This window comes from Dasypus novemcinctus, chromosome 4 (genome assembly GCF_030445035.2).
Source record: "Dasypus novemcinctus isolate mDasNov1 chromosome 4, mDasNov1.1.hap2, whole genome shotgun sequence".
Classification (NCBI taxonomy): Eukaryota; Metazoa; Chordata; class Mammalia; order Cingulata; family Dasypodidae; genus Dasypus; species Dasypus novemcinctus.
In genome coordinates this window covers 3960926-3986877 of record NC_080676.1, presented here as the reverse complement: position 1 = coordinate 3986877, position 25952 = coordinate 3960926, and the positions used below count along the sequence as shown (strand labels likewise).

At 45.1% G+C, this 25952-nt stretch overlaps 1 protein-coding gene across 1 annotated transcript in view; it reads right to left on the bottom strand.

Moving 5' to 3' along the window:
- Positions 1 to 25952, bottom strand: part of EPHB1 (EPH receptor B1) — a 458872-nt gene that overhangs the window by 32385 nt on the left and 400535 nt on the right. The window contains exon 12 of the mRNA XM_058294989.2: positions 20122 to 20337. Coding sequence (XP_058150972.1) covers positions 20122 to 20337 — 216 coding nt within the window. The remainder of the gene's footprint in view (positions 1 to 20121; positions 20338 to 25952) is intronic.

The following is a 25952-nucleotide window of genomic DNA, read 5'->3' as shown; positions in this document are numbered from 1 at the left end:
GGTGCAGCGGTGCTCAGAGATGTATTCACCAAATGCAATGAATGTCTCATGATGATGGAGGAGGTTGTGGTTATGGGAGGAGGAGTGGGGTGTGGGGGTGGGGAGTATATGGGGACTTAATATTTTTTTAATGTAATATTAAAAAAATAAAGACAAAAAATAAAAATAAAAGGCTTAAACCCACCCCCCCCAAAAAAAAAAAAAAGAAAAGATAATGTACCTAGATAAAGCCAAGCACCAGAGAAGCTACTGGGTCAGCCCCAGGCCCTGAGATTTTACATTTTAATAGAAAACTCTCAGAGAGAGTCAACCTTGCCCAGATCACCAATCCTTTCCCTCCTCTCCTCCCCTCCCCTCTGCCCACTGCCGGGCTCCTTGGGCTCCTCGGTGAGCAGGTAATAAAGGGATGGGGACCTGGCAGGTCATTTTGAAAAGATAGTCATTGCTGACTGAGAAAAAAAATGAACCAATGAACGAGCCGGCCCTAAGAGAGGCAAGCCGCTTGCACCCACAAGCGGAACCCAGGCTCTGAACTTTTGGTCTGCCCTTTTTTCTTTTTATCACACACCCAGATGGCATGTATCCTCTAAGTGAGCAATATTAGTAGCAGTCTGCATGGATCATTTCACTGAGAAGCTCCTCTTCCTGTTTCTTACTCTCTAGCTTTCTCACAGGGAAAGGGTTTACTTGAAGGCGTTTGCGGAGGATTAAAATAAAATCTTCCCGTCTAAAACCCTTTCCACATATTCCCCCCACAGCTCGTGTATCTGTAGTCGGCATTAGCAGTGTGGCCTTTGATCAGCTTCCCTCCAGGTCTCTCGCTCCCTCCCTTAGCATTCTCTCCCTCTCGCTTTTACTCCGACTCACTGCTTCTTTTACTCTGGATCTGTCAACTTACTGTAGCCGAGTTTCTTGGCTACCTTCAGATTGTTGAATTCAGCTTTTCCCAGAGGAAGTGTAATGCGCTCAGCCTTGATAGTGCTGGCTTTGAGCTACTCGGGGCTTTAGAAAATCACTTTTGCCTCCGTGTGCTCTCAGAGGCCTGAATTTAAGGTCCTCCTTCCCTTTCATGGGTAAACACCTGGCCTTACGTGGATTCGCTAGAACCAGAGGGTTTACATGGAGAGGAAGCTCTGCCTGTAAAGTCCCAGAAGCCCTGCTGGCTTGGGTACATCTCCACCCAGGGTCCCAGCTTCTCTAACAACGCAGAGGGGTCCTGCGGAACTGGACGAGAGATTTGCAAAGATTGCTGTTTCTGAAGGCTGCTCAGGGGCTTCAGAAGCCAGGGCCCTCCCGTTGTTTGACACCTGGGGGTCATGGCTCTTCCAAGGCAGTGCCATGCTCCTGCAAAGATGCACTGCAACCCCAGCGAACTGGACAGGAATGGGAAAGCTCTTTTCCTCTTTTTCTCAACCCTTCTTGGGCAAGGAGGACTCACCGCTGGCCCTGACTCCTGCATACATTGTGGATCAGGGCCCTCCACTGTGCGGCCCACCCCCACCCCTTCATCCTTCAAAGTCTGACCGCCCACTCATTGCACAGCTGTCCCATGAGGCGGGTGGAGCTGGCCTCAGGGGCCCTTCCGGTGTGGACTGACCACAGCTCTGTTGGCCTGCACACCCCTCCCAAGGCCAGCCCACACGCTCTGCTCACCACCCTCCGAGGATACCGGCTACATCCTGGCCTCCAGCCTTCCGATCAGTGCTTTCTGGAAAATCCTCAGCCTCTGAGCTCTCATGACTTTATCCACCAGCCATCCACCCATCCATTCTTCCCATAGACAATGACTGAGTGCCTTTTTTGCATCCAGTTTTAAGCTCATTTCATATCTAACTTACCTGGGAATCTACTCCCCCCCTCTTCTTTCTTGAAACACATAGCTCCGTTTCTTTTTTTTATTAAGTACCCAATCAGAAAGAATAAGCATATGTCTTAATGAATGGTATACAGTCACTATTGCTAATCAATATATTAAAGTATAAATAAAGTTTGATTTCCTTCTTCAGCAGAGGTCCTTGCCTCTTGTAAGAAATCAATGATGCCTGACTGGCTGGCTCATTGACTGATTTGGTCTGACTCACAAGGGGATCCCAGCTGAGAAGGTCAAGTCTGGTTTACCACCCTCAGCCAGAATTGCTCCAGCCCGTGGTCCTCCTGGTTCAATTCGCCATCTTCCCAGGGCTACGCAGTCCAGTCTCTGAAGACCTGGGCTGGGTCTTCTGCCCCCGTCTTCCTCTTTTCCTATGCCCCGAAGTCCAGAGGGTGGAGAAGGCTTCTGCAGGTCCCCTTTGGGCTGCTCACAGTCCAGGCACCTGAATACTGACTCACCTCCACTTGCCTTTTCTCCCAACATCCTCTTTGGCTTTCCCCTGTGCTCGAGCACAACTCTCCCAACACCTTCCTTTCCTCCACTCCCATCCTTACTGAGGAAGCAGGGCTTGGGGAATTAAGGCTGTGTCCAGGTCTGGGCTGGCTCCCAAGAGGCCCAACTCTTGCCCTGAGCCACTCCTCCCACCTTGGGCCTGTACCTGGACATCCGCCCTCAGGGCCCTGCACACTTGCTCGATATATGCTTCTCCACCAAAGCACCTAACCATGATACTTATGTAATTAATTGTGTAATTAATTGTTTAATGCCTTTCTTTCCCGCAGGAAGGAAACTTGAGGAGCTCAGGAACCATCTGTTTGGTTAACTGCTGTGCTTTGCACATACTAAGTGCTTAATAAATATGCCTTGGCTGGGAGAAGAGCTAGTAGCGGCATTCTGCAGCTGACCCCAGGCAGCTGGCCCCTCCGGCGTGAGGACGCGCCCAGGAGAAGGACTTCACATCCCAGAGCCCCGGGAAACCGAGCTGCTCTTTGCTCCAGCCCCCCCCCCTGCTTCCCTCCCGGGCACAGCTTGGCTGCAGGCCCCAGAATTCCACACTAATCCCACCCCTGCTCATAATATACAGACCTTGCTAATAATAATTATGCTGAGCCTTTTTCAAAAGGGCATTTCAGGCAGGGTCTGCTATCCCTAACTGAGCGCCTGGTGACAAAGTGACCCAGGGAGAGACACGAGAGGAAGGAGGGGACAGACCTGCCCGAAGAAGAATTATTTGAGTGGCAGAGCAGGGGGTAAAGTGGCATTTGAATTATTCTTCCTTCAGCTTAATTAATGCTAAAGAGGAGTTTCCAAGGGACCAGAACTCGGTTTTATTCCGGCTGCAATTAAAGGGCCTCCGCCTCTTTCCCCGGCTCCTCTCCGTCCCTCTCCACTCTCCCCTCCACCCGAGAGACTGCTCGTTTCAAACTCAGGGATTGAAAGAGGAGTAAGGAATCATAATTGGAAAAGGGCCTCGTGAGGGAAGTCCTGCATCAGAAAGGAGGAAGCATGATTGAAATGTGAGACGCGTGGGGGCCTGCGGAGAGAAGGAAAGCCGGACCTGGGGTCACCGGACGGGAAGCTGACAAACCCTTCTCTGTTCGAGGCTAAAAATCATGGTTGAGCGAAAAATCTGGCAGGCCAAAAGATCAGCCCCACTTAGCAGCAGCTTCTCGAAGCGGGGCAGAAAAGTGCAGAGAGAGGGGGCTTCTTCCGGGAGGAGTGCAGGGAGGATGATCTCTGAGATAATTATCTGCTGTCTTTGCACCTTTTAAGTCATAACTACATACAAGAAAAAAAATCTAAAACAGTACTATCGCCGTCAAACCCTTCTTAGGGGCAATGCAAGGAAAAAGGAAGCCACTGCCGAGCACCCATTCGGGGTGCTTCACTTTGGGCGTGTTTCTGGGTTAGTCTGGATTAGGAGAATCTCCTGGAATTCCCCCGTGTGCCCCTGAGCCTGCGTGTATCTCTGCTTTGCACACGTGCGTGTGCTTCTGACCATAGGCGTTGGGGGAGCGTTAACAGGCTTGGAGTTCGCAGAGCCTGCCGGTCCTTACCTAACTGTTATTTCACCCAAGAGAACTGGGACGAGCCTGGCTGGCCCCTGGAGGGAGAGCAGAGTCTGGGCACCTGGGGCGGGGGGATGCCCGGGGCCCGGCCTTGCTGTTTGTAGGTGACGGCGGCGGTAGGTCTGGGGGACCCCTCTGAGGCTGAGCCGCAGCCTGAGGGCCCAGGTCCGAGAGAGCAAGGGCTCAGTCTCCCTCTCCGCAGTGCCCACCTCTCCGGTACAGGCTGGGGCTCGGCGCCTGGCCTGGGGGAGGGAAGGGGCCCTAGGGCCGGGCTCCGGCTACGTGACCTGTTCTCTTACTGAGTCCCTCTTTGACACACTCCTGAGCAAGTTCCCTAGAGAGAAAAGAACTCTGTTCCAAATAAGGCCGACCCCGTCGGGTGCCCTGAACTAATCTCTTTCCTCAAACATGTATTTACTTATAAAACCAGGGGGCTAGCAAATGCAGGGCCAGAAAACGCTCTTTGGGGTCAGGCCCAGGTGAGCGGCCAGCTACGGCTCTGATAACACATGGCAAGGAGAAGGCTGTGGGAGAGGTTGACGTGCACGGTTTTGGTGCTACGCTGTAGAAGAAGCTAAAGAACGAGGGTGATCTTTAGGGTGATGTTTATCTCCTGGTCCCCAGCGCCTTAATCTCATCCCATGACCCTCCGGGTAGACAATCACCTTTTGCTTTTTTTCCCCTCGAGAGCTATCTGGTGGGGAGAGATTTAGACTCTGGAGATTGGTTATTAGGTTGTTAGACAGGCTGAGAACGAGCCTGGAGCAGACGCCGGTGTGGGCTGTGAAACAGTGGTGGCCGGGGAGGGCCTCCTTGGACACAGGTGACGCTGGGCCAGGGGCACGCGGCTGCCACGCCAGACAAAAACGTGCCCACGGGCAGCCCTGAGTCTACGCTCCCTCTTCTGGGCCTGGGGATGACGGGGATAGTCTAAGATGGCATTTTAATCCCCGGTCTCACAGGACGGGAACTCAGCGTCAGATTTACTTTGAATTTTGAAAAACAAGATAATTGACATTTCCTGAAACCCAAGTTCGTTAAGGTAAAATGTGTGCTTTTTAAAATGGTGTCCATGCAGTCGTTCTCCAGTGGTGGTCCTGGGCTACCGGAAGCGGTGTCTGGGGACTGGTCAGAAATGCAGATTCCTGGGCCCTGTTCCATACCCACAGATCAGAACCTCGGGGCAGGGCCCAGCATTTGTGTTTCATTAGCCCTCGCCAGGGAAGGGCGAGGGCCGTCAGGGGAGCTCCATCACCTCGACTGCCTTTTCCACTGCCCTCTGCTGAGAAGCTTATTTCCAAATTCTTTGGCGGCGATCTTGTCACAAGGACCCTCGGTTTTCTTTTGTGACCATCAGCTATTCCTGGGCTTCTAGAGATGCCCTGCTTTATTGTTTTCTGTTTTGGAGGACTAGGGATAGGGGAAATCATAGAATCATTTTTACCAATTAGCCTTGAAAATGTACATCTGAGTGTCTCTTGCCACGGGGTAGAGACTCTGAGAGAAAGGAAAACACTGGTGGCAGCATTACCACAATCCAATAAGCTATGACCAGGAAAACAAGGTGTCACCAATTTATCACAGGGTGACTTCTTTCCCTTAAACTTTTTAGTTTGAAATAATTTCAAACTTACAGGACAGTTGAAAAAATAATATAAAACTCATACAGGGAACTCCTGTATAACCCTGCCCCCAGATACCCAGGCCCACCAATGTTAACATTTTGCCACATTTGCCATATCTATCTATCTATCTATCTATCTATCTATCTATCTATCTATCTATCTATCTATCTATCATTTATTATCATCTATCATCTATCTGTCCATATTTGTCCTACTTCTACTTATCTATTTTTAAATACTTGAGAGTAGGTTGCATACATCATGCTCCTTAAAACTTCCAGGTATATTTCCTAATAATAAGGATATTCATTTATGTAGCCACCTTACACACAGTCATCAAGTTCAAAAAATTTAATATTGATATAAAGCTTTTAGTCTATAATCCAATTTTTTCATATGCCCCAATAATGGCATTTTGAGCCTTTTCTCCTCTGTTATTAGATCCCATCCAGGATCATGCAGTACATTAATTGTCACTGTCCCTTTAGTTGCTCCTTTTTTTTTTCAATTGTGCGAACATCTATACAACCCACATTTTCTCATCCCAAGCACTCCCAGGCATACCATCGAGCGGGATCAAGCACACTCCCTGTGCTGTGCTGCCCTTACCACCAGCCTTCAGCAGCACTTTCCCATGACCCCAGAGAGAAACCCTTCACTCACTGGGCACTAAGTCCCTTTCTCTGCTGCCTCCTCGGCCCCTCCTCACTTGAACTCTACTTTCTCTCTTTATGAGTTTGCAAATTCTAGCAATTGCATTTCAGTGGACTCCTGCAGTACGTGCTCCTTTGTGTGGGACTTAGTTCCCTCCTGGGACTTCTTCAAGGCTCATTGTGTCGTGGCCGGCATCAGAACTGCTCCTGAGGCTGAGTAGTAGCCTACCGCACTCATAGACCACGCTTTGCTTACCATTCATCCACATGGGGTTTGGGTTGCTTCCCCCTTTTGACTATTGTGAACCTTTGTGTACAGATATCTGCACGGGTCCCCTTCAATTCTTTTGTGGTAGGTGCCGAGAAGTGGGATTGCCGGGTCCTCTGGGAGCTCTCTGTTAACAGCACATAGGTCCTTAGAAATCTCACGTTACGGATGGGGAGATCTAGCCCCAAGTTCATAGAGCCACCAGCTGCAGAACCAGGATCTGTTTACACCCAAATCCTGCGTTCTTCCTACCATGTCATATCGGAGTGGGAGAGCGAGTTCAAGAAAGGGTCTTTTTGCCCCATCCCACATTGCTGCACACAGGGCTCAGCTGTGCAGCGGAATGTCAGAGAATGAAGCCCAACGTTTTTGTGAAAGGCAAGGGCCCAGGGAGTCCACCATGGAGGCTGGGACGGAAGCTCTCCTCTGGAAGCACAGGGAGGACCTGGACAGCATCGGACACCGTCTCGAGGATAATGGGAGGTGGAGGCACGGGACGAGGGGGCCGCACCGTGAGCTTGGGTGACTGAGAGTCATCCCCGGAAATGAGGGCCTCTGCAGAACACAGGAGGAGCAGGGCTGCCCTCCTCCAGTGGGCTCAGGAGGGGCCGTGGGGACAGGTGCTCCCAGAGGTGCCCCTGCAGGAGAAGGTCCCTGGTTCCATGGGGAGGATGGCCTCGGAGCGTACAAGGGATGGGGTGGGTGCAGATGCCCAGATTCGAGGGGCCGTGGAATGGCTGAGCTGTCCCGGAGCGGGCCCCGCCTGCCCGTGCAGGAATCATGGGACAACAGGCAGGATGGCATGTGAGGAAGAGCCAGCAAATGGCCTGTGACCAAGCAAGGACAAGGGCCGCAGCTGGCAAAGAGCCTGCGAAGAAGCCGTCTGCCTCTCACCAAGAGGGGCAGGTGCCCATTAACAGCTCCGTGTGAGGTTCCCAGAGCAGGACAGGAGCAGGGCAGGGAGCATCTGCGGACTAAGAGAAAGGAAGCCCGGGAGGAACTGGTTTGGAAGGAAGTCTCCGCAGAATCAGAGGTTGTGGGAGGAGCCCGGAACTCGAGACAAGAGGAATGGCAAGAGGAGTCAAAGGGGAAGGGGCTGAGGGAGATCAGAGGCTCCTTGAAGCTTTAACGCAATTCATGATAAAACGGGGAGATCTGCAGGGAGCAGGGCTGTGCAGAAGGCGTGGAGTAAGGCTGAAGACATCTTAGAGAGACAGCCCGTGGCTCTGAAGGATGGGTAGGTTGACACATCTTCAGCAGGAGGAACCTGAATGAATACTAAGAAGGGAAGAGTTTGCTTACAGTGCAGCTGGAAGGGGCCTCTTCCTACTGATCAGAAGAGAGAGGAAGCTATACTGGAGTAGAGCTTTTGATTTAACCAGCAAAAAATGGCTGTCCAAAGAAGATTAATAGGGTCCTGTCGGGGCTCTGTCCACAAACTGGTAAGTGGTGAAGATCAGGTTTGTAAATATATTTGTGAGACCTAAGTGTGAAGGGTTACTCAGACACGTGGCCCCTTTCCTGGGATGTGTGCGTCTTTTTTTTTTTTTTTGGTATCAGGAGACAGGGCCAGTAATAACCAAAATGTGGCCTTTGAAGTCAAATGTCAAAAACTGATCTCCAAAATGAGCATGGTAAAGTTTATTTGAACATGCAGAACAACATACTGAAATATACTTGCCAGAAGGAAAATTGTGTAAATTCTACAGGCATTCAGAACCCAGCCCAGCTCATTCATCTGTCCCTCTTTGAAGAATGGAGTGTCAGTAGCAGTTCAAAACTCTCCCATAGTTTAGCAGGTTTAATCCAATCATAAGAAAGCACCATGGAACAAATTCTATCTATTCATTACTTCAGGAACCTGGTAGGAAAGACATGCTCCTGGGGCTAGAAATAGTAATAGAAAATGGGAGGAAGACCTGCGGAAAAACATGGAGGAGAATTAAGAGAGTAAGATGTGAAGGGTGAAGGCATAGGAGGAAAAACTAGAAAACCTGAACAGCTATTAATGAGGTCTTCACTTACAAAGTAAATCAAGCATATTAGAAGATGATGCTAAAAAAGATCTTGAAAGAACTGCAAGAAATAAGGGATTAGGATGGAGAAGAGGCCTGAGGGCGTGTTTTATAGAAAGAGTAATGGAGGAATACACATCTAACAAACTGATTCTCCAGCAAATAACAAAATACAAAAAATAAAAACACCTGAAAGTTCTGTAAAGAGAACGGCATAGGGTGAGTTTCACTTCTTGAGGCTTTCACCTGGGGGCAGCCACTGACTCTCAGTAGCTAAAGTGCCGATAGAAAAACCATCAAGTTTCTGGCTGGAGGAACAAAGGGACAGCGTTCAGGGTAATCCGGATTGTGAGTGCTTGTGTGTACATGTGTGGGAAGTCATGAAAATGAGAAATCCATGGAAAGGGAACCCCAATTTCTGTGTACAAACCCTGCCCAATTCTTTGGCAGGCCCCCGAAACATGAAACGAAATAAACTGAAATCCATCAGAAATGAGATCTGAGTTATGGCCCATAGCAGACATGACAAGCATTTGCAGTTTGAGTCTAACCAAGTTAATTTTCTGCTTTAAAAAAAAATTATCAACACTCTTGGGAGAAATGTAACTGAATCCAAAGTTTCTACACAATAACATTGCCACTATATAGTATATAATCCAAAATTACTAGATATGCAAAGAATGAGGGAAATGTGATACATTTTCAAGGTAAATATAATTGAAAGATGCTCAAACCAACATGATCCAAATGCTGGAATTATTAGACAAAGACTTCAAAGCAGCTATTATAGCTCTGCTCAGTGAGGGAAGGAAAAGTATGCTTATGATGAATAAAATGATAGGACATCTCAGCTGGGCTTTTAAAAAGAAAGTATAAAAAAGGATTAGCTGGAAATTTTAGAAATTAAAAAAATACAATATAATGGAGAGGTCTTAATATTTGAAAGAAGAGGATGAAGAAAGAATCAAATGGATTTGAAGATAGATAAATAGAAATCATATGATCTAAAAAAGGAGGGTAAAAAATGAACAGAGCCTCTGAAACCTGTGAGGTAATTTCAGGAGTTCTACATATGGTAATTGTAGTCCTGGAAGAAGAGCAAATGTAACAGAAAATAATATTTGAAAAATTATGGCTGAAAGCTTCCTGAATATGGTCAGAGACATAAATTTATATATTTAGGAAGCTTACAGAGCCTCACATGCCCAGATGAAAAACCGAAGATAAGGAGAAAATCTTGAAAGCAATCAGGGGGATAATGATTTGAATAACTGTGAACTTCTCATCAGAAATCATGGTCTGACACCTACATGGGTGAAATCTATGATAAGCTGGAGGTAAGTATTTGTACAAGGAAGGGATAAAATGGGGGCATGGGGTTACCTTTGGGTGGGGCTTTGTGGGCTTGAGGGGGGTTAGGGATGGAAGGATGGGTAATATTGCCCAAGAAATTGTTTTGGGGGGGTTGGGAACATACGAACATAGGAGATTGTCAGGTATTTGGTTGAGAGTATAATGCTGAGAAAACTTTTTCAAAAATATAATAAGGAAGGTTACCTGTTTAAGATGCTTAAAGGGGATAATCTGATGCAGGACAGGCTCCTAGGGAATATGTGAATGCTCATTTTGTCAGAGTGGGTTATATCATTGGATAGAGACCCATATAATGAGAGTGAAGGTATACCCACATCCTGGGGAGGACTGATGCCCTCAAATAGAGTGAATTGTGTCTCTCAAGAGAAATGGTAGCTCCCAATGCATTAGGGCAGTCGAGCATATCAAGCCCTCAACACTGTTGCAAGTATCTCTGAACATGGCCCTTCAAGCAATGAAGATTGACTGTCGCTGTGGGCCCTGAGGGGAGGGGGAGAGAGGTATTGAATAGATGGAATCAATGTAACTGTGTGGGCAATAGAAGTGTTCCACAAGATTATGCAAGAGTGGATATAAGACATGTTAAATTACACCAAAAATATATAGGGGCTGATAGGCTAAAATGTAAATCATAATGTAAAACCTAAGATAACTAAGAATTTAGAAAATTGTATAGTCTAAAATATAAACCACAATGTAAACCCAAATGTTACCTTGTTTGAAAGCTATTGTCTCAATATCTATACATCAATTTCAGTAAATATAGTATGAATATGTAAAAAGATAATTGCTGTGGAAGGGAAAAGGGTTTTATGTTGGATATGTGGGAGTACTGTATATTGTACATATGAATTACTGTGATCTAAAACTTATGTGAAGATTAGCTTAATATTTAGGAAAAAGAAAAGACATAGACACTGAGGAAAAGACAGAAGAAGTTGTCTCATGATGATGGAGGAGGTTGTTGTTATGGGGGGAGGAGTGGGGTGGGGGGGTATATGGGGACCTCATATTTTTTTAATGTAACGTTAAAAAAATAAATAAAGACCAAAAATAAAAAATAAAAAGAAATAAAAAAGAAATCATGGTGACCAAAAGCCAACGTAACAACACAGCTAAAAGAAACAAAAAAGTTCAATCCAAAATCCCATATTCAGCAAAAATTTCCTTCAAGAATGAATCCAAAAATAGAGACATTTTTCTGATAAAGGACAGCTATGAGAACTTATTGCCAGAAGACCTAAAGAAAGTTCCTCTGGCTGAAGTAATGGTACCAGAAATAAACTTGGATTTGGGAATGAAGGAAAAGAAATGGGAATTTATTTTGAGTTAATGTAAAAAAATTTCCTCTTAATATCTTTAAAATACATATTTAGAGCAAAAATTGCAACATTGTCTCGTGGGACTTATAATGTAAGCAGATGGAACACATATGGTGACTATAAAACATGAAGCAGCAGGGGTGAGGGAGTAAATGGACCTATATGATTGCAGTTTCCACATTTTAGGTGAAATGGCACAATATTAACCCCATAAGCAGACTGTGAGCAATTAAGGATACATATTGCAATCCCAGAGAGCCATGGGGAAAAAAATGCCAAGAGACATAGCTAAAACGTTAACTGGTAAATTAAAATATTAATGGCTACTTCCCACCTCCACCTGGAGTCGGGGTGAGGAGGGACCCCTGTAAGCATCACCCCGAAGGCCAGCAGAGCCAGTTGGCAAAGATGACGGTTGCTTTGGACTCTAAAGTCAAGCCTTTTCCAGGCCTTTGGGAGGAAAAGAGGAAAAATAAGCAGAAACAGGCTTCCTTGGACATCACAAATGACCCAGGTTGGAGCAGGGCAGGGGGCTGCATGGCACACAGTGGGGCAGGAGAGGGAGCCATGAGCAGCCCTGGACTATAGGGCCAGAGCTGTCACCAACAAGCTGTGTGACCTTGAATAACTCATTTGACCATTCTGGGCCTGGGGTGGAGGGACTAGATTTGCAGCAAATTCTTAGAAATTGCCTCTCTGGAGGAGAGGTCCAACTGGGCACTGACCTTTCCTACTTCACAACTCCTGTATTGTTCAAAGTTGGGCTCTTTCAGGATCAAAATAAGACCCCTTTCTATCCTACACTATCCTCTCCCAAGTCAGGTCCATTTTATGCCCACCATTTTGACTCCTGCCTTTATGCCAAGGACTCCTAAATATATATCTCCAATTGTACCTCTCCCCTATGCTCCAAACCATATATCCACTTCTTATTCAGCAGCTCTCTTTAATATTCTACCCACTCTTAAAAACCAAAATGTTCTGAACCAGTCCTTCTCAAACTGTAGCTGGTGTCAGAATCACCTGGGAAATCTCGGTAAAAATGCCTAAGCCCAGACCCTCTTCTGTTTCAAGCAGCCCGTGCCTTTGTGTTCTTGACTAGCTCTTCAGGTAAATCTGATACCCACCCAAATTTGAGAAATACTGTTCTACTCACAGTCTTTCTACTCCTCCAACCAGATCCTTTCCAGCACCCATCCACTCAGAGGCACAGGTATGCTCCTTGGACCTCCGCCACTCTCACCACCAAGGGTCTTTCACTATCTAATCCTTCCCATGGGCTTAATCCACTGTATCCCTCTCCCACAGCCCCTAGCCTCTTGACGCATCGTCTCGTTTCCACTATCGCCTTTAGTAATTCCAGGGCAAATAAAAATATATATTTTATTTTGAGGCAGTTTTAAATCTGTAGAAAAGTTGCAAGAAGTATATAAAGAATGTCTGCACACTCTTTCCTCAGATACCCCACTCCAAGTTTCAACAATTGTCCCAGAAATATCAAATGTGGGGTCACTTGTCACACCCGGTTATCATGCCTCTCTAATCCTTCTTCAACCTAGAACAGATTCTCAGTCTCCTTGACTCTCATGACCTTGGCATTTCCAAGATCACAGGCAAGTCATTTGAGAGAATGTACCTCAATTTTAGTGAATCTGGTGTCTCCTCACAAAGAGACCCCACTGCATATTTTGAACAGAGTATCACAAATGCTATATTCTTTTCATTGCATCCTATCAGGGGGCACACTTCTGTCTATTTGTCCTGATATTAGTTATGTGAACTTTAATCACTTGATTCAGATGGTGTCTGCCAGGTTTCTTCTCTGGAAAGTTACTTTCTTCTTCTTAATAAATAAATATTTTGTGGGGATGATACTTTTAGAGTATATAAAACTCTGTTTATCTCCCCACTTTTACCCCAAGTCTTAGAATCCATCAATGTGTCTTTTCTGAAATAACTATTAACCTGATGGTTACAAAATAGCAATTCTCCTAACACCATTCTTTCCACTTACAGAGAAAAACTGTCTCTTCTCTCCATTTATTTATTAATTTATATATTTATATCAGTGCGAACTCATCAGTTTCTATTTTAGTCGATAGGTTATTATCTGTTACTATCATTACTTACTTTGATGCCCAAATTATCCTAGATTTGGACACCGGGAACCCATTCAAGCTGGCTCCTGATTTCTTTTGACATGTCCCCATCATTGTTGGGAGCATTTTCTTACTTTTTGGCACTAAAAGACATGCTGGGCTTATCTTGTACATTCCCTGCCCAACTCCTGGAATCATCCATTCCTTTAACTAATCCTTTTTTTTTTTTAATTTTTAAATTTTTAAAATTTTTCTTCTTCTTTATTTTCTTTTAAATGTTACATTCAAAAAATATGAGGTCCCCATATACCCCCCCATCCCAACCACCCCACCCCTCCCACATCAACAACCTCTTCCATCATCGTGGCACATCCACTGCACCTGGTGAATACATTCTGGAGCACCACTGCACCACATGGACAGTGGTTCACATTGTAGTTCACACTCTCCCCTGGTCCACCTAGTGCACCCCGGCAGGACACACAATGCCCAACATCCGTCCTTACAGCACCACCCAGGACAACTTCAAGTCCTGAAAATCCCCTACACCATATCTCTTCTTCCATCTCCCTACCATCAGCAGCCACCGTGGCCACCCTCTCCACATCTCTATTACAATTTCTTCCCTTACTAATCACAATAGCTCCCCAGCAGAACACCATTAAGTCCATTCTAATCCATACTCTATTCCTCCATCCTGTGGACCCTGGGATGGCTATGTCCAGTTCCCCTTTACATCAAGAGGGGGCTTAGATTGCATATGGATGATGGAGGTAATTCTCCTGCTGGCAGCTGTAGGCACTCTTGGCTCCCTGGTGTGGTGGTTGACCCTCTTCACCTCCCTGTCAGCTGGCCAGGGTAAGTCCAACAAACCAGAGTGTAGGAGTTGCAAGTCTGCTGAGGCCCAGGGCCTAATCTTGATTCCTTCTGGTGAAGAAGAATGTACAGAAACCAAGATCTGGGTGCTAGGTGTATTCATTGCTCTGGAGTCCATTGCTTGGAAGCAAACTGAGACTACATTCATTTCTCTGTCCTGATATATTGAAAATCATAAGTTCTCACCAATAACTTTGATTCCAATTCAACATCACAAGATTCATCCTGGCTTTCATCATTTCCCTATTTGTAACTTCTTTTCCACCAGCAAGAAACCTGGCTCTCATTATCCCTAATATATTTCCCAGCCCCCCTGTTGATAGCTAACCTCCACCTCCTGCTGGGCTGTTGGCCTGACACATGGGGCTCCAATCCCTGCTAAGCTCACGAGCCTTGCTCGGGACATCTACCCTGATTGGGCCTGCCAAATGGCCTTCTGATGAAGCAAACAGGAAGAAAGCCAAGGAATATTTTTAAAGAAGGGAGGGGAAACACACACATACAAACAGCCATTAAATGGCTTCCTGTTACTCTAAGGCTGTGCATTTCTCCATAAAATCGGGGAGCCTCTGCATGACATAGCTGCTGACCTCTTGGCCTTATCTCATGCCTATTTCCCTAACGTTTCCCAAATGCCAAGCACAGGGCCCCCTCTCAGCTCCTCTCATCTTGCATCTTCCCTCTTGTGCGTGCTGCCTCTCTGCCTCCAGTGCTCTACCCTGCCTGTTCGTTTGGTTGACTTAATCTTCAAATCATGACTGGAGTGCCATCACCTCCTTAATTTCCTAGACACAGCCAGGCTATTTTGCTTTTCCATTCTTTTCTTCCCAGAACACAGTGGCCTTACGTTGGATGGTAATTTTATACTCACTGTGTGTCTCTCTGATTAATTTCTTCTTTCCTCACTGAACTGTGAGTGGTGTGAGCAGTGAGGATGTCACTTTTGGATCATGACTGTGTCTCCAGCTTCCAGCTCAGGTGTGTGCACAGGAGATGCTCAATTAGCATTTATTATGTGAATAAACCATTTGGATTTTTAGCAAGTATAAATTGTTTAATCATCAAATATAATTTTCTCTATTGGGAAAAGAAGTTAAAACCTGGAGAAATGTGATAAACATCACAAGGGGTGAACATGTCTGTGAAAGGTCCTGAAAACGCTTAGGCTTAGATGTATATAAGCTTTGTCATTTACAAGGAACACTTAGGAAATTATGACAAATGATAGTAAGTAACTCATACAAGGAAAATAATATGGGGAATCATTAAACGTTGCATACTTGGCTCACATCATTATTTAGGGAATTCAGGATTATTAAAATTTTAATGCTTCCTAAGGTAGAGAGAGTGAGATTCAAATTCCAGATGTGTATGTGTTTTGAAATTGGACAAAGCAATTTTAAATGTAATGTGGAAGAAAAGGTATTTGAGAACAGCCAGGAAAGTTTTTGTTTTTGTTTTTCAAGGAAACCAGTGAGAAATACCTTTCCGATAGTAAAACTTTTGCTGAGAACAATATGGTTGGACATAAGAATAACTAAAAAGATCAATGGAGAAGAATTGAGAATCAAAAAAACATAGTTCAAGTAAATGTGGAAACTTAAGGTACGGCAAGGGTGACATAATTCAATGAAAAATGAAAAATCTATCTAATAGATGGTGTTGGCATAAATGTCTAGTTACTTAGACCAAAAACAGGGCAAGAATATACTTCTCCATGCACATTCTAAACTAAATGCCCCATTCTCTATCAGTAAGAGAATAGAACTACTCAGCAATGCATGGGAACAAACGTTTGCTGCATACAGCAGCATGGACGGACCCAACAAACAGAACGCTAAGTGAAAGCAACAAGACACACAAGAGCAAACACTGTATGAGTCCACTGACAGGAAGCTGTAGAACAAGGAAAACGAATGCATGGTTGAAAAAGTCAGAACAGTGGCTGCCTGTGGAGCGGGGGCGAGAATTCACCGGGGAGGGACATGAGGAACTTTCTGGTGTGAGGGCAATGTTCCATATCCTGATAGGAGCTTGGGTAACGCAGTTCTATGCCTTTGTTGAAACTCAGTAAATGTACACTGAAGACTCATGTCTTCCATCGTTTTTAATTTTTACCTTAAAGAGGAAAAAAACTGAAAACGAATATTTAATTCTAAGCATTTAGAGAATGGGTATTGATGTTGACAACTTACTTGAAAATGCATTAACAAAACAAGATGGGTTGATGATATAGCAAAATGTTAATTCTATGATCTAGATAGTAGTATATGGCTGTTCTCTTTACAATTCTATCAACTTCTCTATATGTTTGAATTTTTCATAATAAAATGTTGGGAAAGATAAATAAATTCAGGTGTACTAATTACGTACAGAGAGAACAAAAAGTAAAAATAGTACTGGAAATTTTAAGAAATATTTTATAACCTTGGAGTGAAGAAATTATTAAAAGCAAACCAGGAAACACAAAAAACATAGAGGAAAAGACAGGTATTTTTGATTACATGAACATTCACCATTTTTGCAATCAAAACAAAAGATTGGGAGGAGAGCCCTAATTGTATGGCAGATAAAGGGTTAGCACCCCTAATATCAAAATAATTTCTATAAATTTCTAAGAAACCAATAAATAAACCAATTAAAAATAGGTAAAAAGGAAAGAAGAGGAAATATGAATCCCAGTACTTGTGTGAAAAGACACTGATGTGTCTAGCAGTCAGCTGCAAATGTCAATTAAAACATAATCAGACATCTTCAAGATCATGGGGTAGGCGGTAGTTTCTTAAACCTTATACCAAAGTACGAACAACCACAGAAAAAATAGATAAATGGGACCTCCTCAAAATTAAACAGTTTTGGACTTCAAAAGACTTTGTCAAGAAAGTAGAAAGGCAACCTACTCAAAGGGAGAAAATATTTGGAAACCACATATCTGATAGGGATTTGATAATCCTGTTATATAATCATACAACTCAATGATAAAAAGCCAAGCAACCCAATTAAAAACTGGACAAAGACTTGAATAGACATTTCTCCAAAGAGGAAATACAACTGGCCAAAAAGCAAATGTAAACAAGGCTCAACATCACTAGCTATTAGGGAAATATAGATCAAAACTACAGTGAGAAGGGAGCAGATATAGTTCAAGGGGTTGAATACCTGCTTCCCACATACAAGGTCCCAGGTTCAATCCCCGGTCCCGGAACCTCAAAAACAAAACAAACGAATCAAAAAACTATAATGAGATACCATTTCACACCCCATAGAACGGCCATTATTTAAAAAAAAAAAACACAAAATTACAAGTGCTGGAAAGGATATGAAGAAATAGGAACACTCTTTCACTATTGGTGGGGATGTGGAATGGTGCAGCTTCTGTGGAAGACGGTTTGTCACTGCCTCAAGAAGCTGAATATAGAACTACCCTATGACCCAGCAATCCCATTGCTAGGAATATATTCAGAAGAACCGAATGCAAGGAAGTGAACTGATATCTGCATACCAATGTTCATAGCAGCATTATGCACAATTGCTAAAATATGGAACCAGCCCGTGTCCATCAACCAATGAATGGCTAAGCAAATTGTGCTATATACATACAATGGAATGCCATTCAGCTGTAAGAAGAAATGAAATTGGGATGCATGTGACCACATGGATGAACCTAGAGGATATTATGTGGAGTGAAATAAGCCAGACACAAAGAGACAAATATTGTATGGTCTCACTAATTTAAACTAAATATGATGCATAAACTCACAGAGTATAGGTCACTAGGAAATTGAAGATGGGCTGAGAATGGGAGATGATATTTATTGTATGTAACATTTTTAATAAGGTTAATTGTAAACATGTGGAAATGAATAGAGCTGAGAATACACATTATAACGTGTATAACTAACACGCTGACTTGTAAATGTGATTGTGGCTGAAAGGAGTAGTATGTGGAAGTTAATGTCAATTGAAAGAAAACTAGAGAATAATCTAGGGTATGTGTAACAGTGATTTTTGTGGTGGATGAAGACTGTGATTAAGAGTATAAATATAAGAATGCTCTTCTCTTACAAAGTGCTGAAAATATGGGGATACACAGCTAAATTACAACTAATGTAACACAAGGACGATAGGTAACAATAATATTGTAATTTTGCAACAATGGCAAGAAATTTTTTCAATACTAACGAACAATAGGTGGATATAAGAGGGTAGGATTTTTCCTTCAAAAGTAGTGAAAACATTCTAAAATTGACAGAGGTGATGGCAGCACAACTCTGTAAGGAAAACGAAAGCCACTGAGTGTACACTTTGAGTGGACAGCACAAAGCACTGCATTGTATAACAAAGGGAATCCAGTGGTGGGAGATGGACTGTGGTTAATAGGACAAATATGAGACTGTTTTACCCTGAATGATAACAAATATATAATACTAATATAGGGTATTACTAATTGTGCAGGTTGGGGGAAAAATACACCAAATGTAAGATATAGACTAGAGTTAGTAGTAATATGTTGATGATGCTCTTTCATAGTTTGTGACAAATGCTTCACAACAGTGCAAGGTCCTGGTGGTGGGAAGATGTATGGGAACCTTGTATGATGATATGCATGTTTATTTTGTAAATTCACAAATTTTACTATCCATTTATTGCTTATACATTTACTGCGTTGTTGTGAAGCATTTGTCACAAACTTATTGTTTATGTATGTTCACGTATTAATGGTGTACTTCAATAAAATTTTATTTAAAAATAAAACGAAACAAAACATAATGAGGTATCGTTTTTCACCTGTGGATTGGCAAACTTTCAAAGCCGGAGCACATGCAGTGCCAGTGAGGGTGCTGGGGAGCGGTCACCCGTGCGTTCCTGGTGGTGTGGGGACATTGACAGACTTTTGGGTAATCAACCTGGCAGGAAGAATACGCAGGCGACAAAATGAGACACGGAGTGATGGGCACTAAGTATGGTCTCACTTTTCTAAAATAAAATATCTCAAATTGTCGAACAAAGCTAAAAGTGTGCCAGGGTATACACTTAACTGTTGAAACAGATGCTTCAGGGCAGGGGCTGGCAATGTGTGGCCGGCAGGCTAAATCTGGATGGCTGCCTTTTTTCTCTACAGTCCTTTGAGCTAAAAATGATGTTTGCCTTTGTAAATGGTTACATTTTAAACGGTTATACAAGTGTCTATACAAGAGCCTCCATTTTGCCTCTTGGTCTGTAAGGCCTAAAATATTTACTCCTTGGTCCTTTTAAGAAAACGTTTGCAGACCCTTGCCTCAAGAGAACTATAGTTTAGTATTTATTCTTTACCTTTCCCTTATCTGTCATTCTGATTTTTATGATTACGTGTTAACACTTTGGAGGCTGTTGGGAAGACAAGAAAGCAAGTAGACAGCTACTTCCTCTGTCCAGGCAAGACAGGATGGTATTTTAGAGTAGGGCGGAGGCAGTAGAGATGGAAAGGCAGACTGCAAAGGGGGTGGAGACTATGCAGCTGCTGAGGGATTGGACGGTCTTTGGTGGGGCGCAGGAAGAAATCATGGGTGAGTCGAAGGTCTCGGGCATTAGCTGAGTGGTGCCAGCTTCCAAGAGGGAGGGTCTGGGGAGCAGGTACTGGAGATGAACTCTCGAGTTCCAGACTGGACCTCTTAAGTTGGGGGAGTTGGTGAAAGTCCTAAAGGGAAGTGTGTGACCTTGGCTGTGGAATATAGACAAGGAGAGCTGCTAGGGGTGGAGGCGGGTGCTTGGGCAGGACGTGGAAGTTTAAGAGTGGCGGTCAAGTAGATGGTTCCGGAAGCAATGCAACGGCAGCAGAGAAGGGGACCCCAGGGTCTCCCTGGTGGCACAGTGCCTGGCCCCTTCCAGCATGCTCGGCCACAGGTCTCCAGGCACCCGCAGCCGCCTGCGAGGCCTGGCACGATTTCACCTGAGAATACCGAGGACTCACCAGGGAGCTGGTGTAGGTGGGGTCGGAGGTGTCGTCCTGGAGGTAGCGGGAAAGGCCGAAGTCCGACACTTTGCACACCAGGTTGCTGTTGACCAGGATGTTCCTGGCGGCCAGGTCGCGGTGCACGTAGCTCATCTCGGCCAGGTACTTCATGCCGGCCGCGATGCCCCGCAGCATGCCCACCAGCTGGATCACTGTGAACTGCCCGTCGTTCTGCTGTGAGAAGACACGGAGGGCGTCGCGATCAGGACGGCTGCGGCGGTGGAAGGGGCGCTGCAGTGACCCGGCCCGCAGGGTCAGGCCGGACCGCTCACGGCCCCCCACCATCCTCCCTGCCCTCGATTGCATCTCCAAATTACATCCCCGGCCCACCGACTCCTTCCCTCTCCCCCGGGACTGTTCTGAACGAGTCATTGTCATCAATCACCTCAAACCGCCTCCCTGCCCCTGCCCCTACCACAGTCCATTTTCTCCACGGCCGCCGGAGCGGTCTTTTAAAACCATAAATCAGGTTGTGTCACTCCCTGGCTTCAAACTATTTATATAAACTCCCATTGCATTAAGGGAACTCTCCAAACTCCTTTGCACAGCCTATAGGGTCAGCTCCTGCCTCACCGTGTGCCGCTGTACCCCTCACTCTTGTGCTAAAGCCACATGGACTGGCCGCTCAGTTTTTCCCCAAGACAAGCTCTTCCTGCCCGGGACGCTTACACATGCTAACCTCTGTATGACGTGCTTTATCAACACCTACTTGCCCTTAAGACCTGGGTTTAAATGGCCGCTTCCTTAGAGAGACCTGCCTTGTAACTGCTTCTTTCTCACAGATACAATTAGCACTCTCTTCCTGTCTTTCCATGCAATCTCACATTGCCTCTCGGTGCCTCCGGAAGCTTTAATTGCACGTGTCTGTCTCTGCTGCTTGACTCCAGACGAGACCTCAGAGGGGTTCTCTTGTGGTCACGAGGTGTTGTCAGAGCATGGATGATTGTTATACCACTTCCTGTTTCCAAAATTTATGGTAAGGCAACTTGCTTGGATAATCCCGGTACTCAGCCTTCACAATGGGGTTGGGTAGCCGTGCCCACCTACGGCGCTGTCGGAAGGCCAGCGGGGCATGAGAAGCTCAGGCACAGTGCCTGGCACATGAGCCCCTTCTTGGGAATGGAGCTGTTGAGGTTCTTTGTCATGCTAAGCGGCGCTGCCCTCCCTCCAGCCTATTGGTGGGCTCGCATTTTCTTGGGTGTCTGCCCTCCCCGCTGGGTAGACAACTCCACTGAGAATGAGCCTGCACCTTTCTCCACCTCCTTAAAGTCCCTGGGTTCATATAGGTTATTAGAAGATAAGAGGAGGGCTGCGAAGGAGTACTGATGCTTAATGTATGCAGAAGTCTTTTTTTTTTAAGATTTATTTCTTTCTCTCCTCTCCCCCACCCCCAGTTGTCTGTTTTCTGTGTCGATTTGCTGCATGTTCTTCTTTGTCTGCTTCTGTTGTTGTCAGTGGCATGGGAGTCTGTGTTTCTTTTTGTTGCATCATCTTGCTGTGTCAGCTCTCCGTGTGTGTGTGGCACCATTCCTGGGCAGGCTGCACTTTCTTTCGCGCTGGGCGGCTCTCTTTACAGGGCGCACTCCCTGCACGTGGGGCTCCCCTACGCGGGGGACACCCCTGCATGGCACGGCACTACTTGCGTGCATCAGCACTGTGCATGGGCCAGCTCCACACGGGGCAAGGAGGCCCAGGGTTTGAACCGTGGACCTCCCATGTGGTAGACAGACCCCCTAACCACTGGGCCAAGTCCGCTTCCCCTGCAGAAGTCTTAATTAACTTGACTGTAAGTGTATGGAAACGGACAGAGTTGATGGTAACACATTATAGTGAGTAGCAGCTGGTTATAAATAGGAATGTGGCTGGAAAGGGTAGTCGAGAGATGTAAACGTCAGTGGAAAGAAAGCTAGAGAATAATCTAGGCACTGAATAATACAGTGACTCCAGAGGTGGATGAGAACTGTTCATAGTACAAATGTGAGAATGTCCTTCTGTGAACCAGAATGGATGTAAGTCACAATCGCAGGGTGGTGGGAGTGTAGAGAAGCATTGGAAAAATACAATTAATGTATCCTGTGGACTAGACTTAACAGCAACACCGTAATATTCTTCCATCAATGCCAAAGATGTGCTGTGTTAATAATACGGGTGTATGGAAAAAATATGCCTAATGTATGCTGTGGACCATAGTTAGTGGTAAGAGTCTGATGATGTTATCTTGTAATCTGTAACAAATGTTCCACGCGCTGGGGTGTGTTGCTGAAGGGCTGTTGTATGGGAATTCCACACACGTGCATGATTATTTGTAAGTTCACAGCTTCTGTAATAAAAATACATGTTTTTGAAAGTCCCTGGGGTCTAGGCTCATCACGGCTGAACACAGACCATGGGCATGCCAGCCATACTGCCACACTCTGACCCATGTCCTCCTGTGAAACCCCATTTATCGTGCACCTACTGTATGCTAGATGCTATGGGATGCAATGCAGTCGTGTACATGATCTCATTTAAATGTGTGCTGCACATCATTTGTGCGCGTGACCCTGCAAAAGCCTTTTCTACATAAGAAATAGGGAAGGACAAATAGAAGACCTATTGCAAAATGATCCTGTTTATTAGAGAAAACACTAAGGATTAAAAAGTCTAACAATGATAAAGTTAATTCCTGCAGTCTTTTCCTCATGCAAGATGGCAAGCCGGGGTCTGTTTCCTGGGGGCGCACCCCACCTTCACCTGAAGAGTGGAGTAAGCTGGCACACTCCCCTCCTTCCCGAGACCCCTGCCAGAGGAGGGCCCCCAAACAGACAGGTTCAACACACCCCAAGTTCTAGACCATCCCTAACTCAAACATTAACCGCCCCGAAAGCCACCCAGAAGGGGCTCTCTGTCACGTTTTCTTCTAAGCAATGCCAAAAGAAAGTGCAGAGCTGCTTTCCTGGAAACTCCGTTTTTCCGTACATGGTGCCCATCTGTGATAGCTGGATGTGCGGTGAGTGATGCGAGTCCTCCTTCTCACTAACGAACTTCAATCAACACCTCCTCCTGAAGTTAGCCAGGCTTTTGCTAGCACCATTAATTTCCTGCAAGTATGTCTCTGTGCATTCACCTCCCCAGAAAGTTGCCGTGCAACTTCTGTGTATTACAAAAATATATCTCAGCGTCAAGTCAGGTGGGCTGTAACTATTTTTTTTTTTCCTAATTCAGTTTGTTATTTCCACTCTGCAAGTGTAGACAACAGTGTGGTTAAAAATGAATGTCTCCCCAAAGAAGCAAAATAAATACAGTCTGGGAAGGGCATGGGTGGTGGCTGTAAACAGCTCCAAGAAGGAACAATGCTGAGAGCACATGCAGCAAGGTCCTTATGTCATAAAGCATAGAGCTGCTTTATTAGCATAGATGTTTTCAAATTTATATCAGTCCTGCTTTATTTTCTGGGGTCAACAAAGGCCGAGGAATAGTTGAAAGCCCAGGTTTTGGAACCAGACAGGGCCCATCAGATCTTGGCACTGCTTCTCACTGGCTGTGTGAACTTGGACAAGTAATTGAACCTCCAGAGAAGAATTTCCACACCAGTAAGGTAAGGACACAGTGTCCAATCTTCATAGATTTTGGTGAAGATTAAAGGAGATGAAACATGAATAGTGCTGAGCTCACGGCCTCAGGCACACTGTGACGGTGGCGATGGCCACTCTACTATCAGCACGGCCACTTGTCTGGTAAGTCAGCCTCCCCCGTACCCCACCGCATCGTGAGAGAGACTGCGGATTCCAGGGCTGGGACTGCAGATGCCTCACCCCTTCCTGGGGATGTCAGGGAGACATCCTAGGATCCCAGGACCGGGCTTATAGTATATTCTGAGCTCATTAGGTCAGCATCTGTAGGCCCCCAGGCTATCGTAGCAAAGATTGGAGCCTGAAGACACTGGCTTGAAGTCTGGATCAATTATTCAACAAACGTCTATTTCTTCTGCGGCTCCGATTTTGAACAGCACGTCATACTTCACAGAACAAGTTCGGATCCTTAAAAACAGTTCTGTGTGGTTGACAAGGCAGGCAATAGTGTATAGAGTTCATAGACAAGATAAAGGAGGTCCACAAGTTTAAGTGATCAGCCTTAAATCACGCTGGGTGGTTTCGAATTATAACAAGACTCTAAGTCCAGACTGGGCAAATTGCTTTTCCACTGGCATTCCATCTCTGATCAACTGGTCATGGCTGTCTCAAATGCTGTGTGGAGAAGAAGGTTGTGTATAAGCTTCACAGGGAGAAGGGGCATGATTGATTAATGATGTCTGCCATGACTATGGGAATAGAAAGTAGAGCATGTGTACTGCAAATATGCTACTCTTGTCCAGATCTTTTAACTTGGGTCTAGTCCCTTTTTCACTGGAATATGTTGACTCTGCAATGAGCGATGTAATTTCTTTGGACTCTGTAGGAGAGCCACATATCACAATAAAACAGGGTCATGCCCATTGAGTTCATAATCTTGATGAAATTTAAAGATATTTGGATGTTAAGATTTTATGCTCAGCTCCAAAGAAGGACTTCTAGAGATACGAATTTTGCCATATAAAGATAAACAAGGCAGAAGGATTCCCAGTACTGAGCACATGGTAAAAATTCAGTATATATCAGAAGAAATAAAAGTCCTGGGTGAGTTATGTAATTTCAATTGTCTTCCCTTCCTGAAGTGCTTTCTACTGAAATTGCTTCTCTGCAAATGCATTGGGCCACTGGCTGGACCCCATTAGAAAGGAAAGATTTAGGAATTTCAGCCTTCATTGACAAATCCACTTGTGAAAACAAAACCCTTATTTGATTTGTTTGAAGAGAATAAATCATAGATTTTTTTTTTTTTTTTTTTTTTTTTTTAAACAGGGAGAGAACTTCCAAGATCACCCAGCTCAAAGCCTTTAGTTTATAGTTTGGGAAATTGAGTTAGTATATTTGCTCAAGGCCACAGGGTGACTCATGGCAGAGGTCAAAGCAGAACCTTGGTCTCAGTTCTCATCCTGACACTTGGGTTGCTGTCTTGTCCTCTAGCTTCAGCCCATGAATGAGATTCCATGGTGGGAAATGTTCCCCCTTGACAAGACTCAGCGACGTCCACGGGCCTTTCAGTTACGACCATCTGTGAACGAGCCATCAGCAGCCTCATTGCCAAGCTCGAGGCGAGAAGGCCTTGTGGAGCTTACTGACCTTCTTAGCTAAGCCATAGTACCAGGGCTTTGGTGTCCTTTCAAGAGTTGTTCCTAAGTTTATGGCACAGCGACCAACTAGAATCCCTTGGATTTGAATGCCAAGATGCAATTATTTAATTATGGATTTGTATGCTCCATAATCCATGGCTCATCCATTTATAAGGAAAAAACCCAGATAATGAAGAACCTACTGAATGTGTGGATAAAGAACAAGTGTTTCCAATCCCTCTAGAATGGGTGGGCTCTTAGGTCCTGCAATGTGAGGACCTCATAGTGAGTGGACTGTGAGAAGCTGCACCCAATGTGGTCACGGACTCTCCCATGCCCAGAGATTCTCAGACACCGACTCAGAGCTGGGGCTTCAGCCACTTCCCAGGATGCTCTGTCCAGCATAAAGGGATGAGGCAGAGGGGAGGAAACAGTCACACAAATCGACGCCTGTCCCTTTGTCTTTCTTCTCTGAATGGTGATCCTAAAATTATCCTACTTCCCAGAAGATGGACCTGCAGAACTGAACTGATGACCTACTTTTCAATTTTATCAAGCAGCAGATACATCAATTAATGTTGCTACGCTCCAGGGTCTG